This window comes from Polistes dominula, unplaced genomic scaffold (assembly GCF_049000335.1).
Source record: "Polistes dominula isolate Pdom_NZ unplaced genomic scaffold, Pdom_raw_medaka contig_31, whole genome shotgun sequence".
In the NCBI taxonomy this organism is placed as follows: Eukaryota; Metazoa; Arthropoda; class Insecta; order Hymenoptera; family Vespidae; genus Polistes; species Polistes dominula.
The window spans coordinates 2,811,788-2,830,809 of record NW_028300925.1 but is presented as its reverse complement, the minus strand read 5'-3'; the positions used below and the strand labels follow the sequence as shown (position 1 = coordinate 2,830,809).

The 19,022-nt window shown below is 38.4% G+C and overlaps 2 protein-coding genes across 2 annotated transcripts in view; one reads left to right on the top strand and one right to left on the bottom strand.

Moving 5' to 3' along the window:
* Positions 1-19,022, top strand: part of neo (ZP and PAN domain-containing protein neyo) — a 185,036-nt gene that overhangs the window by 142,337 nt on the left and 23,677 nt on the right. The window lies entirely within an intron of this gene.
* Positions 14,563-19,022, bottom strand: part of Atg16 (Autophagy-related 16) — a 200,779-nt gene continuing 196,319 nt past the window's right edge. Inside the window, exon 9 of the mRNA XM_089171098.1 lies at positions 14,563-14,622. Within this exon, the coding sequence (XP_089027224.1) occupies positions 14,578-14,622 (45 nt within the window). The 3' untranslated portion in view covers positions 14,563-14,577. The remainder of the gene's footprint in view (positions 14,623-19,022) is intronic.

The window sequence follows — 19,022 nt, the reverse complement described above, 5'->3', positions numbered from 1 at the left end:
AAGTAAAAATATGATCAAACTTACTACTTTTCTATCCCTTTACGAACGTCCAATTTAAAAAATATAAATACTAAACCTTAAACCAAGTATTATACACAAATAAAATTTATTTTTCGTATTACAAAATATAATAATAATAATAAGTAAAAATATGATCAAACTTACTAGTTTTCTATCCCATTTAGAACACCCAATTTAAAAAATAAAAATACTAAACCTTGAATCAAGTATTACACGCGAATAAAAGTTTATTTTTCATATTAGAAAAATAATATTATAATAAAAAGTATAAATGATAAAACTTCGGTGAGAAAAAGGAAACGAAACGATCTTTAATACAACGAAAGAAAGAGAGAAAAAAGAAAAGGAAAGGAAGAAGCTCGTTAATTTAACGCATAGACCCTTTTCGCATGCGACCCGAGAGAAGGTCTTCTTCTTCTACCTCCATGCTCTAGTTGCGAATAATCAACGGGGAAGTCGTTGCCACGATGATATTACGCAAAAATAATACTTATGAACGTGCACAACTTCTAACAGCGTAGTAGTTCTGTCGACCGAACCAAAAAGGGAAGGAAGGAAGGAATCCTGTTGAAGAGGCGTAATACGGCAAAAAACCGTATTCAAACTTTTCATGGGAATGATTTTTTTCTTTTCAAAACGTGTTACACTACTACATGGTAACAATATGTGATTATCAAGATGATCCTTAGATTAATTTAATAATAGTATCAATTCTTCCTCGATATTAACCCTTTGCACTCGAGGGTTTTGCATTGAAGATAAAAAAGAACCGAAGCAAATTCAATGTAATTTAAAACACATATCAACTATGATTTTTAATTTAAATATATCATTATTTATTGATATGTAAATTAACCAATTAAGTAATATATCTTTTAATTTACATATATCACTTACTTATAATATGTGAATACGATTTGTCTATTGAAAATACTTTGACTTGCTGATAATATGAATGACAAAACAAACTTGGAATGCAAAGGATTAATTCAAAAAAATATTAAAAATAATTCTAACTTTCCTTGTTATCTTTCTATATATCTTACGTTAATCTTCATCAAAATTTAAATAAATAGATAAAGAATAGTAGAATTCAATAAGATTTATCTTCGAACTCATTCATTTATTAGAAACGAATACGAAGTATTCTTACGTGTGTGTGTATGAAGGAGGTCGCATTCAATGCATAGGGTCGACGAACGTGAAGGTATACGGAAGGAGAAGAAGAAGAAAGGTGCGAGAAGGAAGAACAAACGGGCTTACTATCGTCCGGTTGAAACGATCGATCAAATAGCGAATACTCTTCTCAGTTGTTGTATGCTTCGTTTCGAACATAACCAAGCAAGCCTTCGAACTCTTGCAATCTCTCTTTTACTTTGACTCTTTCATCCTTTTTCCACCAATACTAGTACGAGCTTGTAATGAAACGGAGAGAAAGAGATACATTATTATCGGACGACGCACGGCACCCTATCGAACTTCCTTGTTAACGGGTAATGAGTTTATTGTTTAAGAATCACGCGGAGGTTACAACATGTGCTGCAATCAATTACAATAATGTAATGTAATCGTCGCTAGATCCCGCGGCGTTTACCTCGGTATAATAAGGTTTCTTCTCTAATGAGAAGGTTGTTTATAGTACGAAGGGGGTTTGCTTCAGCAACCTTTTGCGTTGTTCCTCTTACAGCCACTGAAGGTGGTGCTACTACACGACACATTCACGTATATACTTTTACAGAAAATTATGTGAGAATAAGATAGTAGAAATTTTACTATTTCTAAAAAAAATATCTGGTGAATTTGGATTCGTATTTTTGCACACAATCATGCACACATCACCCATGTGCACACTGTGTTCAAATTGAGATCAAAAGCAAAGAATATGAAAATCAAAAAAAAAAAATAAAATAAAATATATAAACACATTCAGAGTTCTGATGCTGAGAAAAGTCGACTTAAGTAAAAGAAAAGAAAAAAAATGCAAAAAAAAAAAAAATAAGTAGGAAGAAGGAGGTGAGATGAAAATTGGGGTGCAGAGAAATGAAGTCGAGAAGTTCGATGAGTTTTGAGAAAATGCCAGAAGGAAGAAACGAGAATAGAAAGAAAGAATTGGACCCGATGGAATATTAAAATAAGTTCGATCGTTCGGCCGCATTGTGAAATGCTAATGAACCTTCTGTTTTGAGTCGGAGTTTAAATAAAGCCTTAAGAAGAATCAATAGCCCAGGATGGTACATATATTAAGCTTCTAATAGAAAATTTCTTAAAATCGTATCGAGAGAAATACACGATTTACCTTAAAGTAAAGTTTCTTAGAAAAAAAAAAAAAAAAAAACCCAACTAAATTCTTTTTCTCGTTGAATTCATCGAGCCGTACCAAATAATCCTTTTCTCATTTTTGTTTTTTTTTTTCATTCATACTCCACTCGACATTTTAATTTGCCCGTCTTCTCTTTCCCACTCTCGCAAAACATAATGCATACACACACACACACACACACACACACACACACACACACACACACACACACACACACACACACACACACTACATTAAGAATGCATCCTCGAAATGCGAATACCTCGACCATTAATACGGTCCCAACTACGATACTTCTTTTGTACCCATTGGAATCGAGTTCCTTGGAACACATTGCGCCAACAAATGAAAGTCGCTTGCCAAGCGCAAAAGTCGAAGCCTCGGAACAAGCACTTATGTACCATGACTAGGGAAAATTGACGTAGGGGAAGAAGCTGCGACTGCGACGTTGGCGAACTTGCGACTGGACACGTAAAAAAAAAAAAAAAAAAGGAAAAGAATCAACGTTTTCAGAAGATGTGAAGAGTGCTAGACGTTGAAGGAAGCAAAGTACCTTGAGGGGAAGATTTTTATTCGAATTACTTTAACCATCGTCGTGTTTATCAAGGTGGAAAAATCTTTTATTAAATAATGATTCCGAAGGTGGGTGCAAGTATAATTGGACTCATTTCAATGTAAATACATATCAGGACAAATTGCATCATATGACGAAATTAAAAAGGTAGAGAGAATTATATATATATATATATATATATATATATATGTGTATATATATATAAACGAATTGCAATGCTCTTGACAAAACAAGGTTTTTGTCAGAGACCCGTCCAGGTAGTGCTCGAAAATTCACGCTACGTCGCTTTACGAGAACAAACGAGTTTATCGTGCTCGCAACGTCACCGACAAGAGTTACATGCCACGATGCTCTCAAAAATTTATACCATCTATCGCATTTATCTCGAATCCCCGAATGGGGAAGATGGGGAAGGTTGTGGTTGTTGTTGTGAGTCGTTACCTTGTCACATTTAAAATGGGGTCATCAACCTAATTTTTTTGTTACGAATATAATTAAATTATGTAGAAGAGAGAAGACGATAGGACATATAAGAAATTTATTTATAATAGAAGAGAGAAAAGCTTTCTATGTCTGATCAATAAATAACGAGACAAACGGGGAAGCTTTTCGTATTAATCTTCCTTTCGATTCTAAGTTAAAACATAGTACTCGCGTACGTCGTATTTCTCTTTCTCGCTTTCTACGACAAAGAGCGAGAGAGAGAGAGAGAGAGAGAGAGAAACAAATGGGTTACACGTCTTTCGGCTCTCTCTCAACGTACACTTACCATTAGGATCGTTGCCCGTAAGTGCGACACATCCAATTATAAGTGCGAAATTCATTGTACGTGGGAGGTAACTCGAGAGCTTTCGTACACGATGTCATCGCACTATATCTTTCTCTTTCTATCTCTCTCTCTCTCTCTCTCTCTCTCTCTCTGTCTATCTTTCACTTCTAGCTTTTCGTTTGCACTGGGACGCGTTCTTGAACAACTGCCAAGTTGGCCGAGGGTAACCCCCCGGTGGGTTTAGAGTACTATACCCATGGAGTGAAACTACTCGAGGACGCCAATGATCTCGGTGTTGAAATGCACCGTTCTCAAGAAATCCCTGATGGCTAGTTTCGTTATCATGAACGATATCAACAGTTACAATGTTAAAGACTCATGAGAAAAAGAATAAAGCAAAAATGAGATAAAGATGATAATATGAAAAAGAAGCTATTAGAATGGTTAACATACACATAGAAACAATATGAACAGTTATATCGTACTAATTGGTTCAACGTTCAATTCTCTAATTATCTACTCGTTGAAAACGATATGAATATGCGAATGGGGGCGTTGGAATGGAAAGAAAAGAGGATGAGAGAACGAACGAATGAACGAACGAACGAACCTGTAGGGTCCGGTAAAAGTGGTCTTAACGATCACGATAATTCGATGGGAATGACTTTAAACGAATGAGAGTTCAGGGCAGCATTTTATCGGCAACACACCAGAGCATCAACCCTTCTCTGTTCCCGTTCTTGTATCAAACATATACACTCGTATACATACACACAGACAGACAACCACCGGTATAATCCTATTTATTCAAAAAGGGTAGAACTGCATACGGGTCATAGGGTAGTGAAGCACGCTCGTCGTGAGACCACTTTACGTATTATGGTCTGTAATTTCCAAGCGTGTTGCATCTAGTGTGTCGGCGTTTGTATCGCAACCCAGTAGTTCGTAATGTAGCGCAACGAACTACGAACAAACCATTGGTGGTTTTACTTCAACATAGAGGTGTATCGGGTCCATCGTCACTTCTGTCACAGATTTCTTTCATTTTTATTTTGAAATATATATATTTTTATATTAGTCCCAAAAAGATCGGAAACATTCAAAAAAAAAAAAAAAGTGTATCAAAAAAGGGAACAAAAAGTTTCTCTTTTATTTCTCTGGGTATTTTTTTTTCACTATTCGGTAACGTACGATTGATCGATAAATCGAACAGACAGAGAGACAGACAGACAAACAGACAGACAGACAGAGGGACAACCGTGAAACCTATTCGATGAGTTCGAATTCGTTTTACTCTCGATAGAAACTTCCGGTCTGAAAGACTTCGTTGGCGTTTCACCAACGGTGAATGATTTTGCCAAAGGATGGATCGGTGATGGTTTAGCAACAACGAGGCGTTTCGAATTCGAGAATGAATACAAGGAGGCGTATGATGAAGGGACCGCCCAGAAATATCACGGTGGTCTTATAAAGAGTAATAATTATCTCTGGCAGATGGGCTGCCAACGTCGATCGTAAACCCCCACGTGCGAATTTCTCTTAAGAAGAAGCGCAGCATTATGATAAGCTAAGTTACAAGAAAAAGAAAAAAAACACTATGAGTATCGAGAGAATCTTAGGGACGGTAAAATTCGAATCCTCCTTAAAGGGCCGAAGATGCTCGACACGTTAATTGTACGATCTTCGTAAAGTACGATGGAATGGTTTAAAGAACCCGAACCCCCTCAGGGGAAAAGGGAAAAGAACCAAACGATTACAAAGCAAACGAGCTGTCTAGTGAACGTAATGAGAGGAGAATTACTCGACAGGACGAGACGAGGGGTTGGGGGAGGCGTGTGCGTGAAAAACCGATCGATTCTGGGCGTTACTTGTAATAGCAGCAACCAACGACGGCACCAAGCATCGCAACGAACTTTTTCGAAAGAAAGAACGAAGAAGAAAGAAAAAGAAAAAGAAAAAAAAATGGACACAGGTGAAGCTTGGTGATAAAAAAAAAAAAAAAAAGAAAAAAAACCCGTTCGACGTTCGACTTTTTTCCAAAGGACTTCGTTAGCGATAAGGCTAGGACTTTAGGTTCCTTTTTTTCTCTCTTCTATTCCTTTTAAAACTTCATTCACGATCGAATATGAATGGGGAAAGAAAAATTGAAAAAGAAATAAAAAAAAAAAACAAATAAGACCTCTCACTTATTTTCACGATGAGAAAGAAAAGTTGGAGTATCCAGGATAACGAATTAAAGAAGAAGAAGAAGAAGAAGAAGAAGAAGAAGAAAAAGGATGTTCATTCGAAGGGACAAAAGGGACGACCTAACGAATAAAAACTATAACGGAGGAAGTGATAATAAGAAATGCGAATAGGTTGTTCGCGTGGCTGACTTAGTGTAGCGAGTGGTTAGGTAGGTAAACCTGAAAAGGTTTTAAACGTCGGTAAGTACAAAGCGATCAATCATTCGGTAAACTTCATTAATCCCAGCAATAACTTTACCTCATACTACTACGACCATATAACGAGCTGGTTAATGCTAATGCGATGGTTATGATGAAACTGAACTACATCCTGTATATGATAGTGTAAAAGAGAAAGATCATGTGAGGTGTAGGAAAATTTTGTGACAGAAAGCCAAAAATTCGTATAGGATTATGAAACTAATGCCAAAAAGAGAGAGAGAGAGAGAGAGAGAGAGAGATAAAGGGTTTGAGAAAGGTTGCAATGATAAAGTTTAGAAATGAGGAAAACTGCGGTTGTGGTTGTTTTACTTGCGACAGCGTTAGTAGAAAAGTTTGCGGAACGCATGATGAACGGCCTCGTCGTTGATAAGCGTCATCGATATACGTCGGACTTAATAACTTTTGCGGTAGTAGTACGCGAATTAACCATAAACGAAGACTTTGGTCATTAGCCGACCACCATTACCACCGGCACCTACACTTACGTTAAAGCACATCGATTTACGCGAAATCGCAACTTTCCGAACGGTTCGTTCTCCTTAAGTTCTATGGATAATTACAGGTGACACGGTGTCGTGTTAAATGATCCTAGTGTTTTCCTTTTTCCTCTAGTATACTTTTTTATTAGATCTATAAAATGTTATAGATGGATTATATAAAAAGACGAGACGGGAGATGGGATATTATGAAGAAATTAATACGAATATACTCCGAGAATGGTTAACAAGATGCGTACACTTATACGATGTTTCACTATAACGAGAGTAACATCAACTTCCTAGAAATAAACTCGTTTTATTACGTGTTTTGTGAATAAACTATGAAGCCTAGGTGTGTGAGTAGAGCTGTCAGTATGGTTAATTAAATTTATTCTTTATTTAGACATGTTAGTTCTAATAATACAAGACAATGAACCTTCTTTCTTTTTTATACCTCTAATAACACGACATCAATTTCTGTTGAATAAAAATAAATGAAAAAGAAGAAGAAGATACCTTTTTAGAGAATTAACTTTATTATATAGTACAACCAAAAAAAAAATACTGTGGGTAGCCGTGGCAATCGATTGGTACGAGGTATCGTTGCCTCGATTATCCAACATATCTCTTCTCGTTAGTGATCGGATCATCTCGCATTACTGCTTTCAATCGAAGCGGAACGTCGAGGAGCAAGCGACAACGAGCGGGCACGCAACGCGAGAGAGAAAGAGAGAGAGAGCGCTTCTATCACACGGTTAGGTAATCGTCGTTATGTTCGGATCCTGTGTAATATTGCGTCTACTGGAAAATCAAGAGGGATAGAAAAGGGAGGGTAAAGAGGGCTAAATCGCGATCAATGGCTTAACGGTGATTCCGAAGGCCGATAGAAGTACGTGACTGATTTCTACGATTTATTCGTTCACGATGTTACATCTCTCTCTTTCTCACTCTCTTTCTCTCTCGGCCACTTGACCATGCGTATTATCGATTCTATTCGTCCACCGTTCAACCTAACGGCAAGCTCTAACCTACAACCAACCAACCAACACACACACATATATATAAGCCTGAATGTTACCACCACAATTCTCAAATTCGTTGCGGTTGGTTCCAACTTGAAATCCATGAATCGTTCACTAAAAGAAATTGGTTCGAGCAAATTGTTCCAAACGAAGATGTTAAAATCGTAAGATGTTTTAGACTGAAAGCGATTATTATAGGTAGTCTACTCTTATATCCACTTTCGTTTTACCTTTGGACAGGCACTAATTGTAAGAAACGGGGCGTTTAAAGTGGTACGAGCTCGTCGATCATCATCAACATCATCGATCATTATTCTTCCTTTAACGTTATAAACGACGAGGATGAAGTCACCAACATCATAGGTCAAGGTCGTAAAAAGAAACGTTCGATCGTTAAATAAGACGTGTGTCAAGCGTGTTGGTATTTTGTGTTGATAGAATCTCGATAGATCAATAAATTTTTTATTCGAAAATTTTGTCGTGGTTTTCAATAATAAAAAAAATTTTAAAAAAACAAACTACGAAGTAGTTGGAATATCTCGACTTTAACTAACTTGACTTTTGCTTCTTCTTCTCTCTCCCTCTCTCTCTTTTCCCTCTTTCTCTCCCTTTTCTCTTTTCAGGTCTACAAGTAAAGCGGTTAAGACCGGAGCCAAGCACGAAATTAACGGCACTGCCCGCTTTCGCATAATCCAACGAACGAGTAACGGCTCGCGCGTGGCAATTAGCTTGCTCGAAACGTTACTAGCTACTACATACGAAGGAATATTCGAACTCGAGATAAGACCAACGAGAAAAGGGAATATATATGTTGGAACGTGGTCATTAGATGCCCTAGCGTAAACACTTCCGCGCATTTTTTTTCTTTTTACGTTCTCGCGTTATCAGCTATTACTATTACGTGACATTACAAGTGTTTCCAATTATTAAGAAAATTGTCAAAATTAATTTTACATAATATAAATTTCATTCAAAAAGAAAATCAGATATTACAGTAGTAGTATAATAATTATTATTAATTGGCATTAGGAACTTGAAAGTTAATTGCCGCAAATATTAAATCCCCCCAGTGTTCCCATTCCTATAATAATATAATATTAACGACCCCTTACATCATAAGATACTTTTGCCACTATTACATTTTAGGAATTAATCTCATATGAAAACATAGATACTATTTGACAAGCGATACGTCAAAGGAGATTCCTAAACTTCTACGAAAGCAAGCGAGAATTCTCGACATAGAGGGATCACGTAGAGTTGGCATGGCTAGGAGAGTGCGAACAGCGATAGAGCAATGTGCTTTCGATGGATGTTAACAGTAATCTAGCTTTACGGACTTGAAACGTATGTTGATACGTCAATCAAATACGATAGAGATAGATTACCGAGTAGCAACAGCAGCAGTAGCAGCAGAAGCAACAACGAGAGAGTCCATCATCTTTAGAAACAAATGAGTTGACGTTATACCTATGATAAAAGATGGATAATCTCTTGGATTCGTATCATTGTCAACGACGTTCCTTTCATTAGACACGTTCAATGATATCACAGAGTTTTGGAGAACACTCTCAGCAGTGTTTCTCTTGTGGATATCTTGGTCGGACAGCTATCCACCTAGTTTGAAATAAGCTATCAGTAGTGGGAAGTGCTTGAGGTATGGAATGAAAGAGAGAAGGAAGGAAGGAAACGAGAGAGAGAGAGAGAGAGGGACAGACGGAATGGGGATATCAGACGTGGTGGTAAGCGGCGGCAAGAGCTCATGCCTGTCCGATCGGACATAGCTACCTAGAACAAGGTGGTGTCTGGGGGATACAGGCGGTCTCTCGATCGCGGTCGGCCGATAGCCGCCGCATGACAAGCCCAAGGGGTGTACGTAAACGGCTAAATTTACCTAGGGAAGAGAGTGAGAGAGAGAATACTGAGCTAGAAGAGGAAGACAACATTCTCTTGTTCATCGTGTCTAGGTTTCTCGCGTCCTTCGTCTCTATTCGTCCTGACCCTCTCGCGTCTCCCTCGAGCTCTACCCGATACCCTACATACCCCGTTTACTAGCAAGCTACCAATCCGATGATGATAATGCAGGTTACGTTGGAGAAGGTATAGACATACTACTATAGGGCTAGGAGAAGGAGGACTTAATGCTCACCCTTGAATGCAACCGTGTATCATCGTAGCGGTTAGCTAACGATAAATATGCCCTTACAAACACCTATATCACTCCCCCTCCTCCCTCCTACTCAAATGGATACCAGATAGTAGTAGTAGTAGTGGTAGTAGTTGTTGTTGTAGTGCTTAGTTACAAAGAGACAAGAAGCTGCATCGGCAGCTGGAGAGTAGCACCACCAATATCGACGGCAACAGCAATAGCAACAGCAGAATGCAGACTATAGGAAGCGATAGCGTTCCAACTAACCAACCAACCAACCAACCAACAGACCGACCAACCGACCTACCGGCTGATTAGCGATGGGCCGCAAACGCGAACGTTCCAAGTGAACACGGAGCGAAAACGATCTGCGATGGATTCTATATCGTAAATACGCCAAGAATCGTCGTAAGACTACCAAGGCTACCTTATCCTCCTTCGAACCAAGTTGAAAGTATTCTACCTGTTCTTTCTACCTGTAGGTATCTTTCTCTCTTTCTTACGATTCACGACATTCACTTGTACGCGCGGGAGGCAACGTTGTTGTCGCTCATAGCCGATCTCGCTTAGAAAAGAGAAACTCGTCGTTGTCGTTGTCGTTGTCGTTGAATCGTACCGAACGATCAAGGAAAAAAAAAAGAGTTAAAAAGAGAAAAGATAGAATGGGATGAATACTATTCGAGATAGATAGTGAAAGGATGAAAAAAAGAGAAGATAATGGACCGTAAGAAACGTTAATACCGAACGAAGTTGAAGTACTCTCCCTTGAACCTGCCGGTTTCATCGATTCGAAGTGACAGGACTTATTGTTTGCCACGTTAAAAGCATCCACGGTATTTCTCAAACTACCCATCGTTGTTAGGTAGGTAGCTTGGTCTATCACCACCCTTGCAATCGAAGAATCGTAAGAGTCGTCGTTGTATTCTTCTTCTTCTTCTTTTCTACTTCTTCTTTGTCGATACGAGTATGAGTAACAAGAATTAATATCCCGCGGATCCAACCAGAGAGTTGCTTGGCTTTTAACTCGGCCGCTAGGGACATCGTTTCCTTCACGATAAATACATTTCCTTCCTACGTCCTTCCTCCTCCTCCTCTTCCTCCTCCTCCCCCCTAACCCTTTCCCCTCTTGTTCTTTTTTTTTTCTTCTCTTTTTCTTTTGCCGCTTGCATCGTCGTTCTTCCTTTTATCTATTCGAGTTAAGTCCTAGCACATTTTATTATGCGTATATAGAAGATCGCATCCCTTACCTCTTTTCTTTCATTCTATCTTTCTATCTGTATATCTTTTTCCTCTTACGTATCGAGAAAGAAAAGATGAGAGAGAGTGGGTAGCGACATTAAAGGAAATTTGTAATGAAACGTACAAGACATAATGGCGAATGGTGAGGAGGAGGAGGATAGAAGCCACCGAAGCGATTTATCACGAAGCCGATGTGTGATCGGACTCGCCTACCAATACTAGCATGGAAGTTAATAACACCGCGTTGCCGCCATTTCTGAACGCACAGGAGTCACTACAGTTCTATTCCGGCAAATATTCTTTTTCTTCAGACCATTGCAACGAGTCTTGTCTACGTGAATGTGTATCCCTAATAAAGGGGGACGAGTAGTACCGTCGTCCGGTATTGGTTTAGCCTTTTTCGTAAGAAAGACCGGATTCGACCATGTGTTTTATCGGATGTTATATCTAAGTAACAGAATGTACAGAATGTTAGATTAAAAGTATTTTTTTAGTACTCGTGTTAAAGTAATCTCTCTTTCTCAAAGGAACCGTGTCAAAGAGTATTAAAACCGTACTTACGGTGAGAAGAAACGTAAGACTTTTGTAAGTGGAACATAAAAGTCTTGTCGACGATTCTAATACAAAAAGCTGAAAAGATACTTGGAGTATAGTTGGGGTGTTGGAAAGAAGAGATTTCGTTATCTTCGAGTTAAATAAAAACCACCAGAATTTCCTAAAACTATTCTGGCATAGTTCATGAAAGAGAACATAGTGCAACTTCGGGGTTGGGTGAGGTAGAGGGGTCAACGGAAAACGTCTTTTCAAGATAGAAAAGCTCAAGGATCTATCTCCTAATCCTATATTGTTTGAAATGGTCGTTTTCTTACTGTTGGAAGAAATAGAGAGAGATTCATTTCGCGAATTCTCGGTGAATAGGATGAGAGAATCACAAGGATTCTGTGAAAAATCGTTGACCGAGATTCGTGGCACGTGTACGTTAAAAATTGGTGACATCATCACAGTGTAAACCGATGTATATTCTGTGCTAGGAGGGAGTAGAATAGGTGGTAGTAGGCGGACATTGCAAAGCTAACTCGAAGATGGAAGGTTACAGGATAGAAATAAAAGAAAAGAAGATAGTAGAAAATACAGAGAGAGAGAGAGAGAGAGAGAGAGAGAGAACTAATACTGAAGGCTTGGATACTGTTGGAACTACGATGGGTATATGTAACAATCCCTGTGATTGCCGCATCACTACCGGGTTCGATGCTCAGTTTCTCTGGTAGAAATCACTGCTTGGTTAGACTCCCTTTCGTTTTCCTTGGCTGGTTTGCAGTCACGGATACGTAGGAAAAGGATAAGGAAACAAGGATCGAAGTAGAAGTAGAAGAAGAAGAAGAAGAAGAAAAAGAAAGGAAGATATCGAGAGTTGCCTCGAGATCGACGTTTGATGTAAAAGTGCAAAAACAAGTGTGCGGTTTTGTCGAGCGACGAAGAAGAAAAAGAAGAAGGTGGAGGTGGAGATGGTGGAGGAGGAAGAGGAAGTCGAATTGAGAAAGGAAGGAAAGAAAGAAGAGAAACCAGCTTAAACCGGGCAAAGCCAACCGACCAACTCGAAGCTTCGGCCCCCTCGAGCTAGCCACTATCGAGTTCGAGTCTCCCTCAACGAGTTGGCAAACTATTCCCAACGTTGCCTTCGTTGCTGTATAGCTCGTTGCTCTGACCTATGCGCACTATAACTATTTGAGAGAGGGAGAGAGAGAGAGAGTAGGGGAGAGAAAAAAGATGGAGTGGGAAGTCGAGCACCGCGTTTCCCGCCCTCTTGTAACTTTTATGATCCGCGTAAAGCAGCGATTTTCACCGGTTCTGTTCCCCATCCACTTTTCTCTCTCTCTCTCTCTCTCTCTCTCTCTCTCCCTTCTACCTCTTTCTCTCGTTCCTTCTCTCACCGCCAATTCCTATTTCTATGCTCGTCGCTCCGCAGGTTCTAGTTAATTCACGTTTTGCCGTCGACGCCCGTGTTCTCTCTTTCTCTCGAGGATTTTCGTTTTTGCCAGTATACAAACGGATAAACACACCCGAACGAATCTCGTCGGAAAACGTAATACCGTGGTCGGCACGCTCGGTGCGAGTTATAGTTCGCTCCTATTTCCAACTTTCGAGAATACGTGTACTTCGAAATGAATTTAAAGTAGATATTTCGATCGACGTACAAACACGTGTATATCATCCTATGATCCCTATCATCCTATACGTACGATTGAGACTGTTTTAAACGAATTCTCTCAGTTACGTGGTATTTTTACATGTATATTTCGAAATATACCTATGTATGTAGAAAATGACTGATAATCGGAAATTCGATTTTATATAATATCGATTAACTCGTGAATCAAAGAAGCTTGACTGAATTCGCGCGTGCCGAGTAAGAAAAATGTCAGATAAAATTGACCGAACCTTCTGGCCGTCGTCACGCTTCGTTCGATATGAAGGTAACCGTGAAATTGGGGGATACGAGATGCGAACTATTCGTTCGCGCTGTCATACACTATGCGTTACGTTGTGCAATTGCATTTAATTGACTCGTATCTCTGATCAAAGATTTGATCACGATAGAACGAGAAAGTCATTTTTAATATAACGTTGTAATTAAAACTGATATATACTCGATGACAATACTAATAAAACAACAAATAGATTTTTACGTTAAAAAGAATCGTTTTAGAGAGATAGAGATAGAGATAATAGGTGTCATTCGACAATCTCAAAATAATAGTTTTTTCGTTTTCGTTTTCGTTCGACTCGAAATATAGAAATTTATACGAGTAGGAAGATTAAACAAGAGTCATTACATCTACATGGGGATATAGCGGTATAACGCATTTTGCAAACGCCAAATAACGCCGTTGGCTTGCAACGATAACGTAATCATTTTTATTTGTCCAACGTGTTGGAAACGTACGGGAATATGTTTCGTTTCGTTTTATCGTACTCTCGTACGAACTTGATTATTTTCGTGCATGTGTGTGTTCTATGTGTGTGTGTGTATGTGTCCCTTCTCGAACGTAACTCATATTTTAATTTTGAAGGTAGCCGAGTGACGCAATTGGATGAGAGGAATAGAAAGGATAGAGGGAGGAGGATTGGGTGGGCCCGTTCAAAAAATATTTCCCTCGCGACTAACTCTCTCTCTCTCTCTCTTTCTCTCTCTGCTACACGGTCAGTGTTCTCATTCCATAGAAACAGAAATATAGAGTTGGTCATGAGAGTAGTAGTCGTTTTTTAACTACGGACACTAGTCCCAGAGACGAGGGAAAAATAATAGCATCGTATTTGCGTAACAAGTGTCATACCGAGGCTTTGTCTCGTAAAGCCGACAGATGGCTCGACGTTTCGAGCTTATGTCTAGGAACTAGATGGAAACGTACACGTATCATCCGCATCTTTCTCATGATAAAAGGGATACATGAACTAACTCTTATATTGTAGTTTCGTTATATGTGCACGAATTTAATATCGGTACAACCACAATCCTTTAGATATATTTACTTACGAAAGAAGGGGTTCCCTTTAATCTACCAATATTGGTCCAATAGAAAACTGATTCTCTGGTAACTTACCTGAAACAGAAAAAGAAAAGAAAAAAAAAGGTTAATATCGTGAGAAATGATTCTTCTATCTGATCGAAGGTTCGGAGGGCTTGAAATACGAGCAAATTGTTCGTAACAGAAAGCTTCTTATTGCTCTCTCTCTGTTGGACCTCCTATAACGTTCGATCCCTTTTCCCAACACTCCTCTCCTCCTCTTACATTTTATCTCGCTACTTTTTGTCTATCTTTTTTTTTCCTTTTTTACTAATCACGAAAGAAACGACCAAAGAGAATTTCGTCGAAGCACGCATATCGTGATTATCGCGCGGGTTCCAAGTACTCGATTAAAATACACTCATGTTACTTTTATTCTTTACGAAGGTGTGTGCAGTTTTCGAAGCTAATTGTCGGATGATATACCTGATGCGTTTCGGAATGAGGCCCCGAAATAACCAAAACCCCGAATTAACGTTAATAATACGTGGGTTACACCACCAACCAGGGCTGGCTGGATTATTATACCATATAATATATTACGTTGTCAGTAATGATGTATGGCTATTCAAAAGAAAACGAAGAAAAAAGAAGCGTTTGATAGAATTCGTGTATAGTGGTAAAATATCTGGTTCTACCTTCTACCCTCCCACCTCGTCCCCCTCTGTGTCGAACCTTGTATGTCCGACTAGACGCAAAAAGGGACACGATAATTAGCGCGCTATTACGTTGCTGCCCTCGTAACGGTTTTCGTTCCTCGTGTTCTCTCTAACGAACACGTTCGCGACTTGTATAGAAATAGAATGGATAAAAGAACAAAAGAAATAGAAAAAGAGAGAGAGAGAGAGAGAGAGTGAGAGAGAGAATGAAGAAGAACGGAACGACAGCTCGTTTTCATTGTTTCCATAATTTATGGTTCTTCCAAAGAAGAAGCCACTTTACTTACTTCTTTTTGTTTGCTAAGTTAAAAGACGAAGAAGCATTCGTTTCCTTTTCCCTTCCAAACTCTTTCTATCTCTTTCTCTCTATCGTAAGAAATTTATATATATATATATTTAATGTTGTTTAATTTACAACCCTCCTATCCCTAGTTTTTGATCCAACGCAAATCTATGACGTTTAAGATTTACTTGAAGAGACGAGAAATATTGTCCTTCTGTCTTCAATTCGGTAGCTTTTCTAAGTGAGAAAGCTCGTTGACCCGACTCACTTGAAATGTTTTCTTTCAACAACCGTTTTTCTCTCTCTCTCTCTCTCTCTCTTTCTCCTATCTATTTCTTCTCGCTGTCTGTGTGCATTTCGTCGACTTTCTTCAGTGAATAAAATCAAAGTTCAAGAATAAGAAGGAAATAAATAAAGGTGAACCGAAGAAGAAGAAGAAGCTAGTCTAGTTAAAGAGTTTCAAGAAAATGCTTTTATACGAATTGAGTAGCTTATATCAGAGCTTGTGCACGATAGTTTTCAATAAACAAACAAGAGAAACGTTTTCTTTATTGTTAAAGTCGCTAAAAATTTCGATAGAGTTAGCCAAAAGGTTGGTGGTGGGTGTATCCCACCAACTTATCTTATTTATTTTAATCTCTTTCATTTTGTTACTAAAACAAATTAAATATATTATATTTTTGATATTTATAACGAACAAACAAAAAATTAATGTTAAAGTAATAACAAAAGTTTCTATAAAATGTCATATTTTTTGTGTGTAAAAGTTTAACAATATTAATATTATTTTATCTGAACTTTGATTGTCGAATTTCTTCGACAAAATCCAATAGTACGATTGTAATATTCGTTGTATCAATAATAATGAATTTATTAAATATTAGAAAGAGTAAATTAAATTTTTAATTTCATAATATCCGATTAATTCTAAAACCAGAATTCAATTGAGACATTTTGCACAAGTCGACCATGTTCCTTTTTTTTAATTCTACAATATCATATCCATTACTCTTTCCTAGTCAACGATCAAATGAACAACGTTGGCGATGCAACATTGCAAAAAATACAATCTTGAATTCCTTTGGAAGAGCATCATCGAATTATTCCTCTATCTATTCTTTCTCATTTTATTTCTTTCATAACCTTTTCTCTCTCTCTCTCTCTCTCTCTTTCTCTAATGCGATTCCTTATATTTCTTCATATTTCCTGGTCGAGCAATCATCCTTAGGACATCTTGAGGCTCGTCTTCCAATCGTATCTTCTTCTTCTTCTTCTTCATCTTATATTGCAGTCTACCGCGAAAGAGGAAAAGAAAGAGAACGTTTGCCTTAGAGCAAACGTAGTTTCTCGATAGGATGATATTTATTTCGCATTGTCCGTTGTCTCCCTCGCTCGGTTTAGTCGGCGGCATCGTTTTCCTACTTCTCCTCAGTACTGCACGAAGCGGAAATCGTGATAGAACGAGAGAGGAGAAGAAGAAGAAGAAGAAGAAGAAGAAGAAGAAGAGAAGATTCTAAAGAATGAAAGAGAAAGAAAGTCAGGTGGGGAAGAGGAAAGAGTGGGACCCCAACTAGAATGAGAGAGTAAACTGCAACCGCACTAGGATCGGCAATGGGTGCAACGTCAAAGAGGGTTCCGCGATTTCCCTATGCAAATCGACAGGAATAGGAAGAGGAAGGGAGGAATAAAGGGAAGGAGGAGGGAGGGTGGTAACGTGGCTAAAATAACCGTCGGGAATAGTGCCATAGATTGGGAGGACGAGTTAGCGCGCATTGCGAGAAATGGACAATATATCGTTGGGGTCGGCCATTACGGAGGACCATTAGATAGTCGACACGTCGAGATAACGAGCATTAGCCACACAACGGCCACGTTAGGTACCTACCTAACCCTTCTAGGTAGAAGCGGAGGTGCAGTGGGGCAAGCATTTGCCGATCCATAGACCGGCCTACCGCACTAACCAATCTTCTCTGTCTCTCTCTCTCTCTCTCTCTCTCACTCACTCTCATCCGTTTACAAAAGCTACTTTGAGTTCTTTAGATCTTTTCATTCGTCTGGACATTTTTCGATCTCAAATTCGACTAACATGTCCCTGTTAAATAATCCGTACCTCATCCCAAGATGTTCGTTTCTAGTTGGTTAGGTTAGTTAGGTTTCAGTTAGTCTAATGATCGAAATCGAGATTCCTATTTTGTTCAATGTACGTTCCCTACCATCGAACTAACTCGTCCTAAGGCTTAAATCAATTTAACCTTTCTGTAGGAGGAAAGAAGAGTAATATCTGAGTAAAGTATCTGTGTCAGTTAAACGTGCGCAAGGAAAGGCCTGGTCATGCAGGATGGTTTCCTTTTTCGGCAAGGTAGATGCTGGTGATTTTTCTTCTTTTATTTCTTTTAACCACCCTATTATTTATCTATCTCGTACCCTCATCCCTTTTCTATATCCTTACTGACAACAACACTAACGAAGAACGGAATCTCACGTGCAGATATCTCTCACATTCGCGTTATATTGCTCTCTACGTACTAAGTTGTTGTTTTCTTTTGCTGTTTACTCACTGCAAGCATCCCTTATTTTATTTCATTTTTTATTTTCCTTATTTTTAACACACTGATAATGCTCTGAAATAAAGAGGCACAGCTAGAGAACGACTTGAGGAGCAGCACACAACCCAGCACGCCGACGATCGGTAGGGACGATACCGTGCGTAATTTCCTTTGTTTCCATCCTGCCATTCGTTTCCAGGTGAGCTCCATTGCGAACGGTTTAGTTCGGTTCGGTTCGGTTCGGTTCGATTACCTTCGACGATTTCGCCGTGGCCGGTTTCGCGAGTTACATTTCCGTTGGCCGCTTAAGGCGAACGCGCAACGACAATGATAGTCGATGAAAAGGAGGAGGAGGAGGGTTAAAGGTGCATGTCGAGCCAATAACGAACGACCCCTGAGAAATAATGCGATCGTTTCTCGAGTACTAGCAATTGACCCTTTACCTATCTACCTATCCCTTCTCTCTCTCCTTCGTCAATTCACGAAACCTTTAACCATCGATTGAATTAATTATTAACAATTATTTCTTCTTATGCAGATTAAGTTAATCCTGTGACGAGGATATTGAAATTTACCTGTAACGTGTTTGTTTTTCAAAATATTTTATTATAAATATATATTTGAAATATATATAATATTTTTAATATAATAATTTTATTATATTTATTTAAATATATATTTTATATATAATAATTTAGATACTCATATGATTTCCAATTTGATCTTAATACAAACGGATAAATAAATGCTAGTTAATGAAAGACAAAACTTACAATTTCAATATAATATGTAAAAAAATTTTTAACTCTTTCTACTTTGTAATTTTTTTAAAGACGATTACTAAATTGATTTAAAAAAAAAAAAATTGTTGCAATGATAACCCAAAAAAATAATGTTGATAAAACAATCTTGATCTTTCCTTACTTAGAGTCAAAAATAATCGTAAAA